Genomic DNA, 22,306 nt, shown 5'->3' with positions numbered 1-22,306 from the left:
GGAGGAAGGCAAGGAGGGGTGGAGCGCATCTATGGGACGTGTTGGGCAGAAGCAGGTTGCTAAGCCCCTGCGCTGGGCCTCCATCAGTCAGATGGAGATTGTGCTTGGCTTAGGCACTGTCAGGTTACATGCGCCCCCTGGTGGCAACATAAAGTGCAGGCAGTGGGTGGTAACCTTGAGCCATCTACCCTAATATCCTGCCTTATCATCGTCCTTCAGTGGACACTCTGGACGACCACACATGCCCTCTGTTCAGTACGGTTCTGTTAAGAGCCCCTGCAAAACAGGTGGATCTTTGGGATGATAGCAGCCCCTATGTGGGTCCAGGCCTGCTCAGAATGGCTTTCTCAGAGCGGTCCTCTCTCTGTCACCATGGGCCCCGAATTACAGCTTCAGCCTCTAACACAGCTGAGCTGCTCTTATTGGTCACCTCAGATGCTCTGGAGCATCCTGGCCACCCAGGCAAATGGCAAAGCAGACGCCTCCTGTGTGGATACACACCCTGGATGGAGGGGAGTTGGGGCTGAGGTTCTGGGGCCACCACTCCTCACCTGCCGACGGAGGGACAGGCGAAGCAGGGAGGGATGTGATGCCTCAGAGGCTCTGGTACAAAACATGCCAGGTGCTATGCTCCCCTGGTCATCTGGAGCCCCTCTCCTTCATCTGGGCAGGATATGTGGCTGTTCTTCCATAGGAAACCCTGAGAGACTCACCTACCAGCCTCTACACAGGTAACTAACTGAGGCTGAGGCCTGTGAGGCCTTATAAAGCATGAGTGGGGACAGGGAAACAATGCCCCCACACACACACACACAGGAAAGCTTCTGAACTGTGGGGAAAAAGGCAGGCTCTTGGGCACAGCAGGGGAATGATGGAGGATGAAGGATGCCTTGGGCCTATCTGCACTCACTGTGCCGGGTCCAGGCTATGGCAACACAGGCGCCTGTACCATGTTACTAGGGGCTGTGTTCCAGGCTGTGGGACGGGAGAGGTGGATCACCACGAGGTCACCAGTTCAAGTTGTGAGCCTCGGAGGGCCTCCATGAGGCTGCCAGATTGATGGCAGGAGACGTGTGGGTGGCCCAGTGTCTTTCTGTCTCCAGGGGATGGAGATACTGGGGTACAGCCCTCACCCAAGGGCCTGCGGTGTGGGAGGCGCTTGGCTGATCCTGACCTAAAACTCCACAGGGCCCTAGAACAGGATGTTAATGTGGGTGTCAGCATCAGTCACAGGGGTGAAGAAAAGCTCACTTCCCCAACTGGACTTGAGTCTGAGAGCTAGCTCTGCCTGCTAGGGAGGAGGCCTCCCACACCTTGTTCACACCTTGGCCTGGCCAAGTGCAGCTTTGTGGTCACTGACTACAGGAAAGATCCTTCCTGGGTGACTGGCGAGGGGCAAGGCAGGGTGTCGGAGGCTGGGTGCCTGCAGCTGGCTCACCTGTCACTCCCGTTCCAGGCACACTCAAACTTGTCAAAGATGCAGTCACTCTCATACAGGGAACAGAGCTTACTCCGCAGGTAGTCGTGGACCTGGTGAGAAGAGGGGACAGGCTGAGCAATGGACACCAAACAGCCCAGACACCTCTGCCATTAGCAGCTCCAAACACAGGTGTGCCAGCACCTCCTCCTGTGTGCCAAGCCTTGCCTGCTCCCTGGGGGCAGGAGGAAATGCTTCAACTATGGGGAAGAGTGAGCACCAGGCTTCCCAGACCTGTCATGAAGGATGTTCCATGCCTATGAACCCAATGTCTTCAAGAACCATGGTGAGCAGGGTGGTGGTGGTGCACACCTTTAATCCCAGCACTTGGGAGGCAGAGGCAGGCAGATTTCTGTGAGATCAAGGCCAGTCTGGTCTACAGAGTGAGATCCAGGACACAGAGAAATCCTGTCTCCATAAATTAAAAAAAAAAAAAAAAAAAAAAAAAAACAACCCATGGGCTGAGGATGATGATGAAGTCTTGGGACAATTTCACTCCTGGCAGCCCACCCCTGACTCCTTTGATGGAATGAAATAGCTCTGACCTGTCAAGTACTGCAACCTGTCCAAGCACTGTCCTACTACATACAATTTCCAGGACACAAGAGTCACCTCTCCAAAGGCTCAAATGGGAGGAGTCATCAATCATTGCTATTTTAGAATCTGTAGGTCAGCTGTACAGAAAGCCAGGCATCCAGCATTAGCCCTTGGTCCCCAAAACAGTAATGCTGCCACTTTACCGGGGCCCCACAGGCTTTCAGAGGCCCCGAGGCTCCGCACTCACCCCTCCTTAGGAAAACATCCACACACATAGGCCTGTGCTGACCACAGTGTTGTGATGGCCCCGGGAGGCTGGGAAGCCGCTGGTTCAGTCACACATAGCTTGAAGGTTGTTTCTTACCTCAATCTTGGGCTTCTGACACTTCCAGAGGGGCACAAGAGGGTCTGTCCCTATCTAGAATACCCAGAGTAGGCCCTAGAGAAGTGGGGAGCCGCAGGCCCTGCCCACTGCTAACAAAGGGGCAGTTGGGTCACTGGGAGATGTCCCGGGAGCTACTAGGGAGCCCCTTCCAGAAGCTTGTCCTCTTGGACACACCTCCTCAGCTGAGGTAGGAGAGGAAGCAGCGCTGAGCTTTGGGCCTGCCACCACTGGGCTCAGACTCCTCTGTCACTCTCCAACTTCCCAGGATCCCTGTCAGTAGACCAGGCCGCCAATACCATCTTTCTTTGCTGGAGCAGGATAAAACAAGTGATGGGCACATGTGTGGACATACACACACAGCCCCATCCATGGGTGGAGCTGGGGTTTCTGGTGGCATGCTTCAGTCTGTATCTGCCAATCCAAATTCTAGGTGACCTTCAAGGCCCAGTACAAATGCAGCTGCCTCCAGAAAGCCCTGCTCCTCCCTCCCTGCCCCTGGCACCCCTGCCTGATACCAAGCTGCACTGCACATGTGTTGTTTTAACAGCAGGTCAGCTTTATCCTGTGTCCCACCAAGACACCTGGCTGCCTGATGAATAGAGCTTCCTCAGAAGTGCCCAGCAATCCACCCTGCATACCAGCTCAAAAGGCTACCCCGAGGGTCTAGAAACATCTTCCACACTGCCACTGAATACAATTCACACCCAGATGTTTGTGGCAGGGTCACGCTTACCTACTTACTGAAAAGGCTGTGGGTGCCGCAGGGGGTAGGGGGGCATCTGACTTCATGACTTTTCTTTGTCCCTTCCTCCCCTCCTTGTCCAGAAACTGGGGTTCTAGATACAGATGGCAGCCCCATGCAGGAGCCTCCTCAGCCATCCCAGTGGCTGGGCTGGACACCTCTCTGCAGCATCATCTACAATGCAGCATAGAAAGCCCCATGGCTGGGCAGCTCCCTGAGGGGTTTTCAGGTCCTGGGAGATCTCACACCACACAGAGGGCCCTGAGGCTGTGACCTCTACACACACCTGGTAGGTCTCTATGGGCCTCGCCTCCATGTTCAGGTCCCAGACCTTGACCGTGAGGTAATCCCTCGTGAGCATGTAGCGCCCACTGTGGCTGAACTTCACGTCGGACACCGAGGAGATGATCTCTGAGAAGAAGGAGCGGTTGCTGGGGTCCTCGGGCTCTTCAAAGACTGGGGAGAGAGAACCAGCGGCTGTCATTGGCTGAACAGTCAGAACTACAGCCCACTGTATCCACCCGGGTTTAGCTCTCTGTCTATACCATATTCATTCATTCATCAACCCTTTCCCTAAACACCTACCAAAGCCCTGGCCTCTAAGGACCCCCCAAAGAGGAAAAGCCCTGGAAGGGCATCCTTGCGGGAACTGTGTTAATTGACTATTTACTGTGCTGTGAATGACTTCATCTAATCCCCTAATAAAAACTTCAGGGTGGTAGCCTAATTATTCCCATTTTATATCCAAGAAAACTGAGGCTGAGAGCGAATCCACATGCAAATCTCAGAGGCACATGAAAGTGGGATAGTTGAACTCAGAGCTACATTTGCTGCAACTCTCTGCTGCCCCCTACTGGTAGTGCAGAGTACCAGCCAGAAAGTGCCTTGGCAGTCTCTGAAGCACTGGGCATTTTCAGCCTCTAAGCCGGACCCTGACGTGGTTTTGGTACTAGCTGGTCCCAGGTCTTCAGGCCAGGAGCTGCCTCTGTACATGTGCAGTGGACACCTGTGGTCAGTCACACCCCAAAGTGGCTCTGGAGGGGTGGGGACCAGGTGGGGACCAGGACTGCTGTGAGGCTGTCTGGCATTAACTCCCTGGGCTCTGTGGGGAGATGGGGTACGGGGTGCTGGCAGCCAGTCATTATCTAAGCATCACCAACCTGTACAGCCAGCCTCAGGAAACCACTGAGCGTCAGCCCTGCCCACTGCCTCACTGGAAGAAGAGGGCTGGCCACAGCTCCCAAGAGACTTAGGACAGACCCATCCAATGGGCCCCCGGGGAATCACAGGTGTCATGCTCTGCCTCCTGGGTCCCACCCCTTTGCCTCTCATCCGGGACCTGCCATTCCCCTCCTGTCCAACACACATGTCATCACTGCCCTAACCTGCTCAGAGCCCCCACAGGGCATCTGAAGAGACTGACTTCTCTGCTAGGCACTCTCTCGGTCAGCACGCCCACCTCAAGTGCCTGCTCCGTCCTAGACTCTGTTCAAGGTATTGGGTGAGCGACACAGGCTTTGCTCCCTGAAGCCAACAGGACAGGCTGTCCCAGGAGGGGAAAGATGGAGGTAATCTACCCTGGGGCCTGGGCCAGTCCCGCCAACCCTCCTGAGCACCATCGCTCACAGGCCCTTCCCAGTCAGTACACAAGCTTCTCAAGGGCGGGGGAAGGGCTGAGAGGGAAGGGAAGGCCATGTCAGGAGAGAGGCTACACACCCTCCTCTCCAAGCCCAGCCCAGGCAGTAAACCCCCAGTTGTCCAGCCCAGCAGGGATGGAAGCGCTGATAAGCTGAATGTAACAAAGCTTACTGATTAATGACTGACCACGGTCTGTCCCCTGCTCAGCCTCATACACCAGATCCCCATGAGACAAAGTGGAATCTGCCCCCTAGTTGTGGCCCCTCAAGAACTGACATGTTCTTGCCCCCATTTCTGAGTCCCACTGTCCCCATCTGCTCCTGCCACACTATCCTTATACTGAAGCCTGCAAAGGGTACCCCTGCGGAAGCTCTGGGGCTCACTCTCCAGGCTTGCTGCTACCACGCTGGTGAAGACCACTATATTGGGAATCTTGAGATGGGATGGGGATTTGCACTGGCTGTCTAGGGGCCGGAGGGACAGCCCTGAGCCGAGAGGTGTGGTGGCTTCGGCAGCTAGAAAGGACAAAGGAACCGCTGCTCTTGACGCTAGCCCTTCCCACACCCTGACTAGACCTCCAGCCTCCACAGCTGTAGCAAAATACACATGTGTTGTTTTAAGCCACAGATGGTTCCAGGGTGATAACGTGAGGAAGCAGAGGAAGAATACATGCTGGGTAAGGGGCACCCATGGTTCCACCCTGGGAGGCTCTGAGAATTGGATGGTACGGCATCCTTGCACAGCTCAGCCACTGTTAGCTGCAGGTATCCCCAGCATTTGGCCATTCACGTTGCTGGAGTCCCATGATGGTGAACCATCATCCCCACCCATTCTGAGTCAACCGCATGCTCGGTGCTCAGCCTTTCCTTCTCACAGACTCTGCTGTCAAAGCAGAAATAACTGTCTATTTCGAGGACTCGTGGATGGCTGTTTCTATGGTTACTCTGTCACAATGCCTAGCAGGCAACAATCTGGGTTTCTTCTAGTGTTTCTGGGAGAGCCGAAGCCATGGATGGGAGTCCAGGATAGCCAGTTTACCCCAGCCTGGCCTGATTCAGACAGGTCTGGAGAGCTACTGTAATCCTCCACCTTCAACCTGCCCTGTGGCATGAACGAACACACAGTGGTCCACAATGCTCACAGTGTCATCCTGTTAGGAAAGGATGCTGTGGGCAGGACCCTGGGGGTGTCTCTAACAGCCACACCCTGGCTTTTCAACATAGGAGTGGGAGGCAGAGAACCAGCCAAAGCCCCAGACTTCTTACACAAATACAGCAGGAACAAAGATCATGGTTGATTAGGAACAACATGTGCCTGGCAACTGGGAACCAGCTGCTCGACTTCTCATGAACACTAAGAACCAACACTATGGATGAGGCACACAGGGAAGGGACAGTGGCCCCTGTAGCAGCATCAGAGTGTAAGATGTTGTGGCAGGGGGGCATGGTTTGGTGTCAGAGTGTTATCTTATCTAGCATGCTCCCGGCTTTGGTTCCATCCACTCTGGGGTCTAGAGGCAAGCTGGATTCTACACAGGCAATTCAGAGGGTGAGAGAAAAATTCCAGAAGAATTTAAAATATAGAATTAACTCCAATAGAAAACCTGCATGAAGCAGGCAGTGAGGGACACACCTTTAATCCCAGCACTGGAGAGGCAGAGGCAAGGGAATCTCTGTGAGTTCGAGGCCAGCCTGGTCTACAGAGTGAGTTCCAGGACATCCAGGGCTGTTACATAGAGAAACCTTGTCTCAAAAAAGCAAAACAAAAACAAAAACAAAACAAAAAAAACCTCTGTATGAACAACTGTATTTGTTAATACTGTCAACATGACAGGATCTAGGATCACCTAGGAGCTGGCACACTGGGCTGACTTCTGGGCTATCTGGATTGTGTTCTCTGAGGTGGGAAGACTCACTCTAAAAGTGGGGGCACCATCCCCTGAGCTTGAATCCTGAGCTGCATAAGAAGGACAAAGCTAGCTGAGCACCAGCAGTTGCCTCTCTCTACTGGCTGCAGATGGAATGCGGTCAGCAACTCCGCCCCCCCCCACACACACACACCATGCCATGCTTCCTCTGCCATGATAGGCTGCAACCTTGACCTGTGAGCCAACATGAACCCTTCCTCCCTTAAGCTTGCTTTTGCTTGGGTGTTTTATCACAGCCACAGGATACATAGCTAATCTAGAAAACTGGTACCAGGGACTGGAGCTGTTGCTATGATAAACCTGACCTCTCGGCTCTTAGGCCTTTAGAACTGGTTTAAAGGAGGAATGTGGAAGAGTTTGGAGGTTTGGGCTTGAAAAGCCCTTGAATGCTATAACAAGAGCTTAAGCTATTCTAGCGGGAGCTTGAAAGATAAGAATGCTGAGAGAGATCTGGACAGTGGAGGCCCCTGCTCAAAAAGTTTCAGAGGGAACAAGGGCTCCATCAGGGGGTGGGCTGGGAACATCCATGGAGATTCTGGCAAAGAATCTGGCTTTATGTGTAAATGTCCAGAGTTTAAAGGTCATGGACTAATTTGTTTGGTGCAGGACATTCCAAGACAGAAAAGTATTTAGGCTTGGTATGATTGTTTACTGCACTTACACAGGTCCACAGTTAAAAAAAAAAAGTAATAATTTGGGCATAACAATATTTTTAAATGTGCGGTTTGTCAAGGAGGAAAAGAATCCAAGGAAGCTAAAAGGTGCAGCCAAGGCAGGAGCAGAAAGGAGGCTGAGATTGTTGGAGAAAGTCCCTGCATGCACTGGGAAAATAGAAAATCTGTCCAGAGGGCAAGACCTGCCCATCAAAGGCTCAAACGCATGAAAATGCCAAGTCTCTGAAAGGAGACAGCCTGGACTGAGATTACAGCTGGAGGGGATCCCTGCTCACTGCCCAGGGACCTTCTCCCCAGGGTCAGCCCACAGAATCTGATACAGCTGTGGTCCCAGGGGGCGAGGCCACACCTCACACTGACAGCAGAACTCCGCGGCATCATCCACAGGGTACTGGTTTTGTAGGCATGAGATATTTGAGAGTGAGTAGGTCATGGAAGCTGGCACCAAGATTCCAGAAAGTCACTGCAGCCAGATTATGTGGTAATATACCATTCCCTGTAAGGGTCCCTGAAGGCTGCTGTGTAAGTTCAGAAGGTAAAGACAATGTTGCAATGGAGATCCAAGGATAATGGAGATGCCAGGACCATGGAGCATCCACCAAGGAAAGCTATAGGCATGGGGGAGACCTGGCCTGAAGGTGGCGCTGGGTGTACTGAGAGCAGCAGAGATGGGTAGGTGGGGCTACTCAAGCTCTTTGCTGCCCTATTGAGTCCATCAAGGGTCCCGAATACTGGGCATGGAGCTGACAGATTTAGTGTTTACTCTGAGAGTTTGGTCTTGCCTTAGCTGTTCCTTGCTATGACTGCTCTCTTCCCCTTATTACACTATGTCATTATATGTTGGGGGCATGTGACTTATTTTTCATTTTACAGGTTCATGATTAAGAGACTGCCTTGCATCTTAGATAAGACTTGGGCTTTAGACTTTTAAATGATGACGGAATGTTAAAAAGACCATGGGACTTTTGAAGTTAGACTGAAGACAGTTTGTATTATGAGATGGCTATGAACCTATGGAGATGAGATGTTTAAAAAAAAAGTATGGCTTAAAAGTAATGTGTTGGGGTGTCAAGTTAGCCAGAGGTACAGTTGTGATGGCAAATGTTAGTGGTCTACATGACAGGACCTAGAATTACTTAGAGGACAAACCTCCAGGCCTGCCCGTGATGGATTATATGATAAGGTTAATAGTGATGTGAAGCCCCTTCCTAAAAGTGGGTGGCACCATTCCCCAGGCTTCAGTCCTGGCCTGCATAAGAAAGAGAAAGCTAACTGAACACCAACACTTCTCTCTCTCTGCTTCCTGACTGTGGATAAAATTTGACTAGCCACTTTCTGCTGCCATGACTTCCCCAGTGTCAGGTCCCAAAGAAATCCAGGCCAAATGGCTGCGGTGCCTATCAGCATACTAAAGAGCATGCTGGCTGCCAGGCTCACTCAGTACCTTCTGCTCCCCCTGTGTTTCTCACTCCTGCCCTCTGCCCTAAACCTCTCCAGTCCAGGGGCTTCCCTTCCCTTCCCCTAGGGTCTCTTTTCTATATAACCCTGCCATTTTGGCCATTCCCTCTCCCTCTCCCTCTCCCTCTCCCTCTCCCTCTCTCTCTCACACACACACACACACACACACACACACATTCCCTTCTCCTCTCATGGCCCAGTTCAGGCTGGACTCTTCCAGATGCCTCTGGCTGTACTCTCCCTCATATCTATCATAAAAACCCTTCTCCTCCACCATGCCTTGGATCAGCCATATCCTCCTTTTCATTCACTCACCATAATGAGCAGTGACATCAAATTGTGAGCCAAGATAAATCTTTTCTGCCTTATAGCTTTTGGCAGGGTATTTTATCACAGCAACAGAGAAAAGAAGCGAAGACTAATCCAAAAGAGAAATTGAACTCGGTAGCAATAACGGACAAACAAAACCATGAGGCTAGAGAGATGGCTCGGTGGTTGTGTGTGTACTGCGCTTCCGGGAGATCCCAGGTTGGTTTCTAGCACTCACATCAAATGACTCACAACTGCCTGTAACTCCAGACCCAAGAGATGATGCCCTCTTCTGGCCTCTGTGGGCATTGCACTGACATGCACATACCTAACCCACAGATACAGACATATAATGAAAAGAAATACAATAAATCCCTGTGTTAGAAAAAACAAGTCTCCCGCTCAAAAGGTCATCTGACAGATGTACACACAACCTGTACAAGGCCCTGGGGGACAAGTGTAGCATGCCAACCCCAGGAAAAGGGAAGAGAGCTTCCAAGCTCTTAGGAGGCAGGCAGAACAATGTTGATAACAGTGTAAAAAAGAGCATGGGAAGAAAAAGCGGCAAGCCAGAGTCACCTAGACACCCATATACAAATGCTCTTAAACCTGTAGCCTGCCATGTGCTGTGGAGCTCTGTCTCCACACAGGACCATTGGCCTGCTGAGAGCCCCAGACATGCCGGTGTGGCCAAAGCTCCCAGGTGAGGCACTGGGTTCTGAGAACCCCTCAGAAGAGACCTGGTCCCCAGGAGAGCCAGCTCCATTCAAAGTCCTCAGTGGTGGCTCCTTCCACACCGCAGCCTTCAAATACCACAGTGCACCACAGAGGCGAGCCTGTGAACACTCAGTGTATCCCTGGGAGGCCGGCATGGTAGGAACAGAGACTGACGCTGTGCAGTGAGCTCTGCCTCTCCCACGCCTGACTCCTGTGGGGCTCCACGTCACCAGGCCTGTGACAGTCATATGGCAGGGCAAGTTCTTATGTCTGGGCTCAGGAAATGTACAAGGGACTTTCAGCGGCTGCCCCATGGGGTGCTGCTTTCTTACTCCACCCACCCACCCCCAGGAATCTGGGTGTCACAGACTACAGAGGCCAAGTGGCTCTGGCTGCTGCATCTACCAAAGCATATAATCTGAACTGGCACAGAGCACAGACAGCACCCAAAGCCTCTCCCTGTCTGAAACACACACACACACACACACACACACACACACACACACACACACACCAACCTTCTCATTTTTAACATGAAGATGCACAGACAAATGCCAGCAAAACACCAATCAACGTCTCATGGTCATGGCTAGATCTTGATGGCTTCCTCCTTGGTATTCTCTGCTTCCATTTTAGGAGCAAAGCAGCAGCAGTACTCTTTCTCTCCTCCCCTGCTGAATTCGCCGATGCAATAGCTTCCCTGTGACACTAAAAGTCTTCTACACATTTGAAATGACTGAAGGGTGTCTCTTAAATGGGTGTCACCGTTGCTAATGCATCATCTACTCTGCTGGACCAGTGGGGTGGCTGGCTTCTGCCACACTGAAGGACATACCACAGAGCCTCTGCTCCCTCCAGGGGACTCAGGCAGAACTCAATCCAGAGTAGGCCCAGGCTCCCCTCTTCCCCATCTTTTCTTGCAGTCTGACAAAGAGCTGAACATGGACCCAGTTCATGAATCTATGCAGTAGGAAGTGGGCACAGGAGTCTGGGGCAATGCTCCATGGTAGTAGGATGGCCCCAACTATGTCCGTCTTAACCCGTGGAACCTATAAATGTCACACACAGCAAGGGGAATTAAGGCCAAAGAAAGCATGAAGACCACTTGTTCAGCAGCTGATCGTGAGAAGTGTTATCACCCTGGATCACCCGGTGGGTGGGCCCAGTGTGGCAGCAAGGATCAATATGTGAGAGTAAGGGAGTGAGTTCAGGGCAATTCTCAACATAACTTTGAGGATGAGGGAGGGGCTGAGAGTCAAGGAGGCAGCAGGAGTGGGCCCTGAGAGTGGATAGCAAGGGCCACCGGCTGACCCCAAGAGTTACAGAGAAACTGTGTGCCCTCTGCTAGTTCTGGCCAGCGAGAATCACACCATACTTCTGACAGACTACTGTAAGACAATGAACTTGTGTTCAGCTGGCTCAGGTGGCTGATGGGGCCCAGCTGTAGGAAGTCCAGGGTTATGTTTGTGAGGCTGGCTCTGACCACAATCAACTGAACCTCTCAGGCCTCCCTTCCCAAGTCCATCGAACACAGTCCAGGAATGGAGTCATGTGAGGAGAATTCTGAGTGCCTGTCAGAACACTCCAAGAAAGCATGAAAAAACATGGAATTGTGGGAAATGTTGAGATCTACATGAGCAAACTGGGGGTGAGGGGGGTTAATGGAGGGGAAGGGTCAGGGGAAAGAGAGCTTAGGGGAGCATAAGGTTATAGTTGGATCAGGAACAGAGTGGGAGAACAAGGAAAGAGATACCATGATAAATGAAGACCCTCATGGGAATAGGAAGAAGCAGAGTCCTATGGAGGTCCCCAGGAATCTACAAAGATGACTCCACCATAGACTACTGGCAGTGGTCCAGAGGGTGCCTGAACTGGCCTACTCTGGTGATCAGATGGCTGAATACCCTAATACTGTCATCATAGAACCCTCATCTAGTGACTGATGGAAGCAGATGCAGAGACCAACGGCTGGGTCTCAGGTGGAGCTCCAGGAGTCCAATCGATGGGAGAGAAGGATTCTATGAGCAAGAGATATCAAGACCATGATTGAAAAAAGTACAGAGACAACTAGCCAAACTAGTGGAAACATATGAACTGTAGACCAATAGCTGAGGAGCCCTCATGGTACTGAACTAGGCCCTCTGGATAAGCAAGACAGTTGTTTAGCTTGAACTGTTTAGGGGGCCCCCAGGCAGTGAGACCAGGACCTGTCCTTGGTGCATGAGCTGGCTTTTTGAAGCCTAGTGCCTATGGTGAGAAACTTTGCGCAGCCTTGGTGCAGGGAGGAGGGGACTGGACCTGTCTCAACTGAATGTACCAGGCTGGGCTGAATCCCTAGGGGAGACCTTGTCTTAGAGGAGGTGGGAATGGGGGGTGTGTTGGGGAGGGGAAGGCTGGGGAGTGGGAGGAGGGAGGACAGGGGAATCTGTGGTTGATATATAAAATGAATAGAAATTTTCTTAATTTAAAAAAATATGGAATTGTTCTTGGAATGTCTTTGTCTGCTCTTCCCAAGTGTAATGGATAGGAGTGAGTTCACTTTGGATTACTCATTATTGCTTGCTGTTGTTAATTCAATTAAATAGTTATGCCTCTATGGAAAAACATGTTCTTGCCACATGTGGCTTGTCCTTGTGATTGTATAGCTTGAACTCATGAGAACTTTACCTATGTGACTTTTCTTAACCCTCAGAGTATAAACTGTCCGGGGCTCTGAATAAAGTTGGCTATTGCATGAAACTTGAGTCTCCCTCACTTCTCAGCTCCATTCTCCCGGGTCCTGCCATCTCTAGAGTGGTGACACCATCCCATGCTGATAACCTCATAGTTTCAACCTCAGTTAAGACATTTATTACCAACATCTGTCCATCTACTGTTCTATACCCCCAGAATCCAGTGAAGACCCCATCACTGAGCCCCAGGTCTGTATTCACTACTCCTATCCATCTGGAACATGACCCAACCTCTCCCAACCTTCATACCCAGCAGCCATTCTGACCACCCACACCCTACCAGACAGAGCCCAGCAGCTCTGCCTCTAAAATGCGCTTTGTGGGGCTACGTGGTCCTTCCCCACAGCTGTCCCTTCTCTCTGCAATGCTTGCTCCTCATTCTGATCAAAACCATCACTTCCCAGCACGACCTTGCTTGCCATCCTCCAAAAGGCTGCCTGCCATACTTAGAATAAAAGTTCAGCTTCCCCTTGACCATGGTGGCTCCCCAGTTGCCCTGTCCTGCTCATTGATCCCCTTCCATATGCCCACATCGTCTTTGGTAATGCTTCCATCTTGAAGCATTTGCTCCTGTAGTTCCCTCCTTCCAAGGCCTCCATGACTCACCCTTCAGAGTGTCTGTTCCTGGGTAACCCATGATTGAGGCCATCCCTGTCCCTTTAGTACCCCGTTCCTGAGTAGGGGTGCTCTACCTGTCCCATGACAGGAACCCATGCCTACTGAATGCTCCTGGCACATGGTGTATAGACAAGTCTGGAGGAGAGCTGCAGAGTGGGCATGGATAGAGACCTGGGCAGGCTTGGTCAAGGAATGGGAAAGGATCTGGAGGCTCAGCCTGACTCCACTACCCAGCAGAACCTGGGGGAGAAGCATGACTCCATCACTCAACAGCCTGGACTGTCTGTACCTACACTTTTTGAAAACCTGCCCAGGACCTGCTGGAATTACCCATTTGTTCATTCATTTGTTTCCATATTTCGTCACCGACATTAGGGGACAGTTGGGTGATAGACCAGAAGAATACAGCCGTATCCTCCTGGGTATCATGGGGAAGGCAGTCCTTCAAAGCCCTCTCTGTTGGTGGGTGACACAATTTGAAGCCTTGGGTCATCCTTGGGGCCTCAGTTTCCTCTTTGGTTACAGTAGATCCCTCGGAGCAATATGACCACCATCAGAGATGAGTAGACTGTGGCAAACTTTGCCAGAGGTTTCCGAAATGACTGTTCCCCCGTGGTGAGAGTGAGCATTACATACCTTGCCTCCAAGGAGCTCTCAGGGTGCTTAGGAGAGCAGAGGTAGCTGGTGGCTAGAACAGCCACCCCCCAGCCCATGCTGGTGCATCCTCTTGCCAGTCCCAATATACCTAGCCCTGCCCCCATCCTCTCCATGCAGAGACTTACGCTTAGAGTGTTTGTCGCACAGGGCAGCTGCCCGCATGTCACAGAGCCGCAGGGACCCCTTGCTGCTGCTGTAGACAAAGAGGTTGCAGTGGTGAGGGTGGAACTCAGATGCTGTGATCACTTCTGTGAGGTCTTCCATGTTGGCTGGCTTGATGTCTACGATATCTGGGTTGGTGAGGTCAAGGGCGACAGTGGAGCTTCTTTTGCTCTCTCCCTTCCATAAGGCCCAGGCCAAACCCAACCAGCTCGGAGTGGCTTCTCTGGCTCTTAAGACACCTCCCCTCTCCCCCCAACAAACACACCAGTCCCTAGTCCCCCAAGCCACAGATTCACATGGAAGACTGCCGGTCCCAGTGCCCCTTCCCAGTACCTGTCTTCTGTCCCTGCAAAGCTGAACCCACACCTTCTTACTAAAGAGTGCCTGCCAGCTGCCCAGCTCTGCAGTCACCATGGACCTCTCCCGACAGCCACCTTCCTCTCTCAGTAGCCAAACAGAAGGGATGCTCAGTGTGCACTGTGACAGTGAGCTGTCCCCCACAGGCTCGTGTGCTCCCTGCCCTCTAGTCACTGCTGTTTGGGGAGGCTAGGGAACTTTTAGAAGTGGGTCACTAAGGGTAGGCCTTTGAAGGTAACACCTGCCCGATTCCTGCCTTACTCTCCATCTCCTGGGCCACCCTAATATAAGCAGGCTCTAGCACACATTCCCATGGCCATGAACTACACTGCTCCACCATGCCTTCCCTGCTCAGGTCAAACTGTGAACCAAAATAAACCTTTCTTTCCATCAGGGACTGTGGTCACAGAGACTCAGAAGATGAACAGATACACCCACTCCATGTTGGGCCATGGGCACTTTTAGTGAGTAATTGCATATCACTGCCCCTCTGAACTGTCTGGACCATGTGTGCAGGTTTGTTGCCTCAGCAGCTACTCCATTTCCACCCACAGTATCAAGCCTCTCCAGTTGGAAAATGTTCTCTGATTTGAGCCAATCACACACTTGGCTCTGACCTATGCCTTGGAGACTGCAGAACCTGGAACACAGGGATGCTGTGATATGGTTTCCCTGGGCTGGATAGGAACAGAGGAGAGGATTCTGGGGTCTGGAGTCATACCCCATTCTCTGCCTTCAGGGCAAAAGAGCATTCCACAGCATTCAGGATGTGGGCATTCAGCTGGGTACATGGTCATGGAGACTAAGGACTGGTTAGTACCTGCTGGGCAGCACAGGTTGTGGGTGTCCAGCTAAGTGCACGGTTATAGGGCTCAAGGACTGGCTAACACCACTGCCTGGCTGTCGTCAGGTGCCACTGGGATGAATGTTATTAAGTACTGAGGGTCTATGTATTACTTACCTACATTACTTACATTGCTCAAATAAAAAAGCCTGGCAAGAGTAACTTAAGAGAGGAACATGAACAGAACACCAATAACATAGTCACTACAGTCAACAACAAATACATGGGACCTCACGAAACCGAAAGGTTTGTGCAAGGCAAAAGGTACCATCAATAGACAAAATGGCAGTCAACAGAATGAGAGAAGATCTTCTCCAACCTCACATCTGATAGAAGACTAATATCCAAAATATATATAGAACTCAAGAGCTAGACGTCAAAAAGCCAAACAATCCTTTTTTTTAAAAAAGGGGTGGGGGTGGGGATTTAGCTCAGTGGTAGTGCGCAAGTGCAAGGCCCCGTGTTCAGACCTCAGCTCCGGAAGAAAAAAATGGTGTGCAGAGCTAAACAGAGAATTCTCAGTAGAGGACCCTCCAATGGCTGAGAAACAGTTAAAGAAATGTTCAACATCCTTAGCAATCAGGAAAATGCAAATTAAAAGTACTTTGAGATTCTATCTTACACCTGTCAGAACGGCAGAGATCAATAACACAAGTGACAGCTCATGCTGGCAAGGATTCAGAGCAAGGGGGACACTCCTTCACTGCTGGTGGGAGTGCAAACTTGTACAGCCACCATGGAAATCAATATGACAGTTCCTCAGAAAATTGGGAATTGATCTCCCTCAAGACCCAGCTATACCACTCTTGGGCATATACCCAAATGATGCTCCATCCTACCACAAGGACACTTGCTCAACTAAGTTTATAGCGGCTTTATTCATAATAACTAGGAACTTGAAACAACCTAGACGTATCTCAACTGAAGAATGGATGAAGAAAATGTGGTACATTTACACAAGGGAGTATTCTCATGACACCATGAAATTTACAGGCAAATGGATGGAACTAGAAAAAATCATCCTGAAGGAGGTAACCCAGGCCCAGAAAGACAAACATGGTATTTACTCTTTTAGGTGGATATTAGCTGTTAAGTAATTGGTAATCATTCTACAATCCATAGACCCAGAGAGGCTAAGTAACAAGGAAGGCCCAAGGGGGGAATGCATGAATCTTCCTGGGAAGTGGAAATATAATTGATTTCATGAGTGGACTGGGGGCCGGTGGGGATGGGAATAGGGGGAAATCAGGTTGGGGGAAGGGAAGGAGGGACAGAGTACTGAGAGAGATGACGGGAATTGAGGGGCATTTAGGGCTCAACGTGAAAACCTAGTGCAGTGGAAATTCCCTGGAATCTACAAGGATGACCCTAGTGAAAACTCCTAATAATGGAGGCTATGGAGTCTAAACCATCCATCTTCTGCAACCAGCCAAAGCTTCCAGTAGTAGGACTGGGACAACAACCCAGCCACAAGACTTTCAACCTACGATCTGCCTTGCCTGCAAGATGCTGGGGCAATGGTGGCCCAGAACTTGAGGGAGTGGCCAACCAATGACTCATCTAATTTGAGGCCCACACCACGAGTGGGAGCCTATGCCCGACACTGCCTGGATGACCAGGAACCTAAGGCTGGATAGCTCAGATATCTAGGGTAGAACCAAACACTACTGGCAGAAAACACACACACACACACACACACACACACACACACACACACAATGAAAAGATTCCTAATGATGTTCTGCTATGCTCATAGACCAGTGCCTAGTCCAGCTGTCATCAGAAATTGCCTCCAACAGATAATGGGAGCAGAGGCAAAGACTCACAGCCAAACATTAGGCAGATAGGGATAGCCCAGGTTAGAGTTCTCCATCAAGTCCCTCAGTTGGAGCCTAGGGAACCCTGTGGAAGAAGGGGAGAAGGAATTGTGGGAGCCAGAGGGGTTGAAGACACTGGGAGAGCATGGCCCTCAGAATCAACTAAGCGGGGCTCACAGGGGCTCCTAGAGACCGAAGCAGTAACAGCAGAGCCTGCATGCGTCTGAGCTAGGTCCTCTGCATATAGGTTATGGTTGTTGGCTTGGTGTTTTGGGGGGACTCCTGAAAGTGGGAGAAGGGGTGTCTTTGACTCTTTTGCCAGATTTTAGGACCCTTTTCTTCCTACTGGGTTGCCTCGCCCAGCCTTGATGTAAGGATTTGTGTCTGGTCTTGTATCTTATTGTGCCATGTTTGGTTGTTGTCCCTGGGAGGCCTGATCATTTCTAGGGGGAGATGGGGGGAGAGTGGGTCTGGGAGAGAAGGGAGGTAGGAGGAAATGGGGAGGAGTGGAGGAACAGAAACTGCAGTCAGGATGTATTGTATAAGAGAAAAATAAGTTTGTTTGTTTGTTTTTTTAAATATTTATTTATTATGTATACAGTGTTCTGTCTGCACATATCCCCGCAGGCCAGAAGAGGGTGCCAGATCTCATTACAGATGGTTGTGAGCCACCATGTGGTTGCTGGGAATTGAACTCAGGACCTTTGGAAGAGTAAGCAGTGCTCTTAACCTCTGAGCCATCTCTCCAGCCCAAGTATTTTTTTTAAGAGAGGAAGAGATCAAGCTTGGTGACACATGCCTTTAATCCCAGCACTCAGGAGGGTGTTGTAGGTAAGCCTGGTCTACACAGCAAGCCAAGACTTAGGTTAGCCAGGTCTATACAGTGAGACCTTGTGGATTCTGACTTTGTCCTTTCCATTCTTTCCAGAACTTGAGTCCAGAGAATGAATGGTGTCACCTACATTTGAAATGGGTCTTTCCTCCCACCTCAATTTACCAAATCTAGATAATCCCTCACAGACATATGCAGGGATTGGTTTCCATGGTGATTCTAAATCCAATCAAGTAGATAATCAAGATTAATCATCACAACTTATCCCACTAAGTTTTATTGAATCCATCCTAAGACAGGGGCCTGAAGGAGACGCCTGACAAGGGGGTGGCTGTGGGAGGAACACACAGCACTAATGTGCTGGACACACCTCTCCTTGCATGCCATGTCAGCGGGGGCTTCCAGATACTCCCAACTATGACCCCTCCAGGTGACTTTAATTTTGGAGACGATGTCAGAATTTAGGGGTCCTAGGCTAGATGTCAGAACATAGCTCTTCAGAATATGCTATGCCACGCAGGAACCCACAAACCTCAGTTTCCCCCTATGCAAAATGGGGGCTTGAGTGTGACTGGAAAATATGGTTCCTTTCCAGCACTGACCTGGGTGGCCATGAGCCGAGATGCCCCCCAAAGGATGTGACCCTCAGAGACTGGGAAATGGGGACAGCAACACAATTCTGTAGTAAAGAGAGGGTGTTGCGGTGACAGGTGACAGCACTCCTGGCTTCCCCAGGTGGCCTGAAGTCCAACACAAGTGTCCACATTAGACACACAAAAGAAGAGTGTCACAGGGGCTGGGGGATGGGAGACAGACACCTCCTGAGTGACTCAGTGATGGAGACAGCAACAGCCACCAGGACTAGAAGAGATGGTAGAGGCTAGACCACCAGGAACAGTCCTGAAAGGCAGGTGGAGCTCTACACCTGCTACACCCCAGCGTGAGCTACAGGTCAGGTGAGAGACCGCCAGGCTACTGCAGAGCCAGGCTGTGTTTGGATCCAGAATGATGACATCTGTGCTCCTTCCTGTCAAGGACACAGGAAACATGAGCCACAAGGGCAGCATTGTCAGGCTGTAGGGACTTTAAAAGGCTGTCTGTCCTTCATCTCCTGTCTCCAAAGGCATTGCCTGATCTCTGGGAGCTCAGCCTGGGTCCTGCTATCACTTTGGGCTGGTGAGTTGTGGAGAGGAGGGGCTGTGTGTCCCATGGCTTCCATCCACTGAGTCTCAGTATGCACACTATGCAGTGGTGGGGACTGAGGGCCACTCCCTCACAGGGGATTCTCTGCTAACCATTCACTGAGTCCAGACTGTGAGCTGAAGAGTCATTGGCTTGTTCTAGCAGAATATCAAGGGAGAAGTGGGCACGGAGAGCAGAGAACCAATAGCAGCCCCCATCACATGGGCATTCACGGAGACACCAGGAGAGAAGCTAGGCTGTAAAGATGTAACAGCAAACTGGACCTCCAGACACAGTAATAGCCTGGGCATAAGGCAGCAAGGAGCCCATCCCTGAAGAAAGCAGGGAGGCTGGGGTGAGCAGGGACACACCCAGAGCCACATGTGGAGCTGTGGAGGAAGGAGCTGGCTTCCAAACATCAGGGCAGGCCTTCTAGCAGCCTCAGCACGCCAAGGGCCCTGATGCTGTGGTTATGGCTGTCACTCAACAAGGTGGATGTCAAGTGTAAACGGAGGATTCAGGAGAGAGAATATGGAAGCCCTGGGCTCCACTGACTGCACTGGGCAAAGCATGAGGCTCATCCACATGTCTTCCCAAGGACCCTGCTCTCAAGACGAGAAGACGTTGTCATGGCAACCAAGTAGTGGCTGGAGCGAGAGAAGAAGCAGCTTTGTCAGAACCCTGCAGAAGGGCCTCCTGTGTGGAGGGCCCCCAAGGCCCTTCTGCACATACAGATGGTCTAAACAAAGAATTGGTTTTCTCTCCAAATTTCCTCCAGCAGATGACCTGGCTGCAAGCAAGAGCTGGGGGCACTCAAGGCACAGCATATCAAATCCTAGACCCAGAGCCTGGCTGCCACAGCACAATGCCAAAGACGAGTGGGTGAAGCCCCGGGCACCCAGTTCTCAGAGTTTGGGAACCTAGAAGTCCACTGCTGAGGTAAAGACAGGGTGGGAATCCTCCAAAGCCTATTGCTGGCATTTCCATGGGGTCACCCGCTCTGCTCCCTGTGTCCTTACCTAGTCTCTGAAGTCCCACCCTTGTGCCAGTTGACCTCGTCACCTCTTCAGCTAAGGACAGCAGCCACCCTGGACCCCTGTGCTTGATTTTAAGCTGACAACCCCTGAGCATGCTGATCGCACACAGCAGCAGCATCTTGAGATTCTGGTCATAGTTCCAGCACAGGAGTGAAGGGTCACAGCACAGTGTCAGTAGCATCCTGGGTCCCTGTGCAGAATATCTTTCAGGCTGGGAAGGTGCCTTTGTGCAACTTAGGAAAAGACCTCTTCTGTGAAGCATTTTTTTTTAAAAACCTGACTCTGGAAACAACACCTCAAGCTCTGGTGTTGCAGGACATGAGGCGGTTTCAACAGGCGGCATGGGGCTGAGGGAAAACTTCCAGGAAGGAGCAGAGGCCATGGGCACACTGGCCTGGCCTGCTTCATGGCTCTAAGGAGAACCTGGCTTTGCTCATTCTGCCTTCCAGGATGCTGACGGCCCTGAGAAGAACAAAAGGTGAGTCCAGGCTGGGGCCCAGGCTGACCTCCAGCTCCTCAGGGTCTGGCGTTTGAGTCACCTTGGTCTCAAACAGGCAGGAAAGGGCTGTCCTAGACCCACGTGCAAGCAATGGCTTCCACACTCTAAAGTCGCTTGCCTGCTTTGTATTGAAATGCTCACAGTCCCTCTGCACTGGACTGCAGAGTGCCAGGGACACAGGGTGGTCTCATCCTGGGTTCCAAACCAAAAATTGTGTGCCCTGTCATAGAAATCCTCGTGTAGCTAGAAATCAGAGGAGATGGGGCCCGGGAGGGGTCCTGTCAGTCCAGGAGGGGCATGGCAAGGACAGGTGCGACTGGGCCATGGGACTGTGGGCAGGGGCTTGTGGGTAAAAAGGTCATGGGACCAGCAGTAAGGGGGACTCAGCAGAGGGTGGAACATGGCTCCATGGGTCCCTGAAGGACAGACAAGTCTGAGAGTTTGGGAATGGGACGAGGGAAGTATTACCAAGAACCACCAGCCACCACTGAGGAGCACAGGGCAGTCTCAGAAGCCAAAGGGAACACTGGGAACTTTGAGCAGAGGCTGACAAGAGGAAGACAGAAAGGGATGCAAGCCCAGTTCCCTGCACTCAGAATGGCCTCCTCAGGATGGATGAGCCAGAGTCCTCCAGGTGACCCCCGCTCAGAGGGTATCACATAAGCTCAGAGCCATCCCAGCTCAGCATGAGGTCACATATGCCTCTCTTCTGGCCCTGTCCACGCCAGAAGCATGACATCTATAATTACTTAGCTGCCCTCAGACCCGTGGAAACACTTGCAGCCCCAAGTCCAGACCCTTTTCTGCTAAGGGAGGCTCACCTCAGGGACTGAGCCCAGAGCTCTGTTCCAGGTGTCTGAATCTCATCCCTCTGTGGCCTGCCACCAGCAGCCTGCAGGGAAGCAACATGGCTCCCTGACTAACCTGTCAGTCAGAAAGGAGGCTGCTTCAAGTCCTAGTTTTCTCCAGCAGCACGTGACACACACCCCTTCCTCCAGTGAACAAGCCAGGCATCTCTTATGAGCAGCTTACCAGGAACTTTCACAAAACTGGAGCCACAAATAAGTAGGACACAGTTCCACAACAACCATGTTAGTTTACTCATTCCCACAGGGCCCACCAGTCCACTGACATGCTCCCTTTCCACTCTAGTTCCCACGGGGTCCACCAGTCCACTGACATGCTCCCTTTCCACTCTAGTTCCCACGGGGCCCACCAGTCCACTGACATGTACCCCTTTCCACTCTCCCTCAGTAGCCCAGGTTTCCTGGTCAATTATCCCACTCACTTTCACACACACCATCTGCTCCAGGCCCACAGATTCACATGGCAAAGGCCCACCTTGGCTTCTTCTCTGCCTACCTGCTGCCTATAGCCCACAGTAAAGGTGAATAAAGAATGTGCCTAGCATATGCTGGCCTGTCTCCAAGCCCCAGGACTGGTCACTAAAGACTCCTGCATATCAGGGCCTTGCATACCTAGTGTCAGCTTCAAGCATGTCAGTGGGTTTTGAATAAACACCTGCTGGTGAGTGCTATGTTCTTCGACATGGGTGAGCATAATTCTTGTAGTCTAGATGAGAAAAGGAGGCCAGTGTCACAGGGACAAGTCTCAGTGTTGGAGTGATCAACTCTCTTTCCTTATTCACAACTAACTTGTTCTAATGTCCTATGGCCATGTAGGTCCAAAGACAGTTACAACACAG

General features: G+C 51.4%; 1 protein-coding gene across 2 annotated transcripts in view; it reads right to left on the bottom strand.

Annotated features, from left to right (window-relative positions):
* Ppp2r2c (protein phosphatase 2 regulatory subunit Bgamma) overlaps positions 1-22,306 on the bottom strand; it is a 94,190-nt gene that overhangs the window by 4,567 nt on the left and 67,317 nt on the right. For both annotated transcript variants that reach the window (XM_036200810.1, XM_036200809.1), the window contains exons 6-8: positions 13,997-14,161; positions 3,428-3,597; positions 1,439-1,530 (exon numbers count right to left, since the gene is read on the bottom strand). In XM_036200810.1, coding sequence (XP_036056703.1) covers positions 1,439-1,530; positions 3,428-3,597; positions 13,997-14,161 — 427 coding nt within the window. The remainder of the gene's footprint in view (positions 1-1,438; positions 1,531-3,427; positions 3,598-13,996; positions 14,162-22,306) is intronic.

This window comes from Onychomys torridus, chromosome 10 (genome assembly GCF_903995425.1).
Source record: "Onychomys torridus chromosome 10, mOncTor1.1, whole genome shotgun sequence".
Lineage (NCBI taxonomy): Eukaryota > Metazoa > Chordata > Mammalia > Rodentia > Cricetidae > Onychomys > Onychomys torridus.
This window is presented reverse-complemented; position numbering and strand designations above follow the sequence as displayed.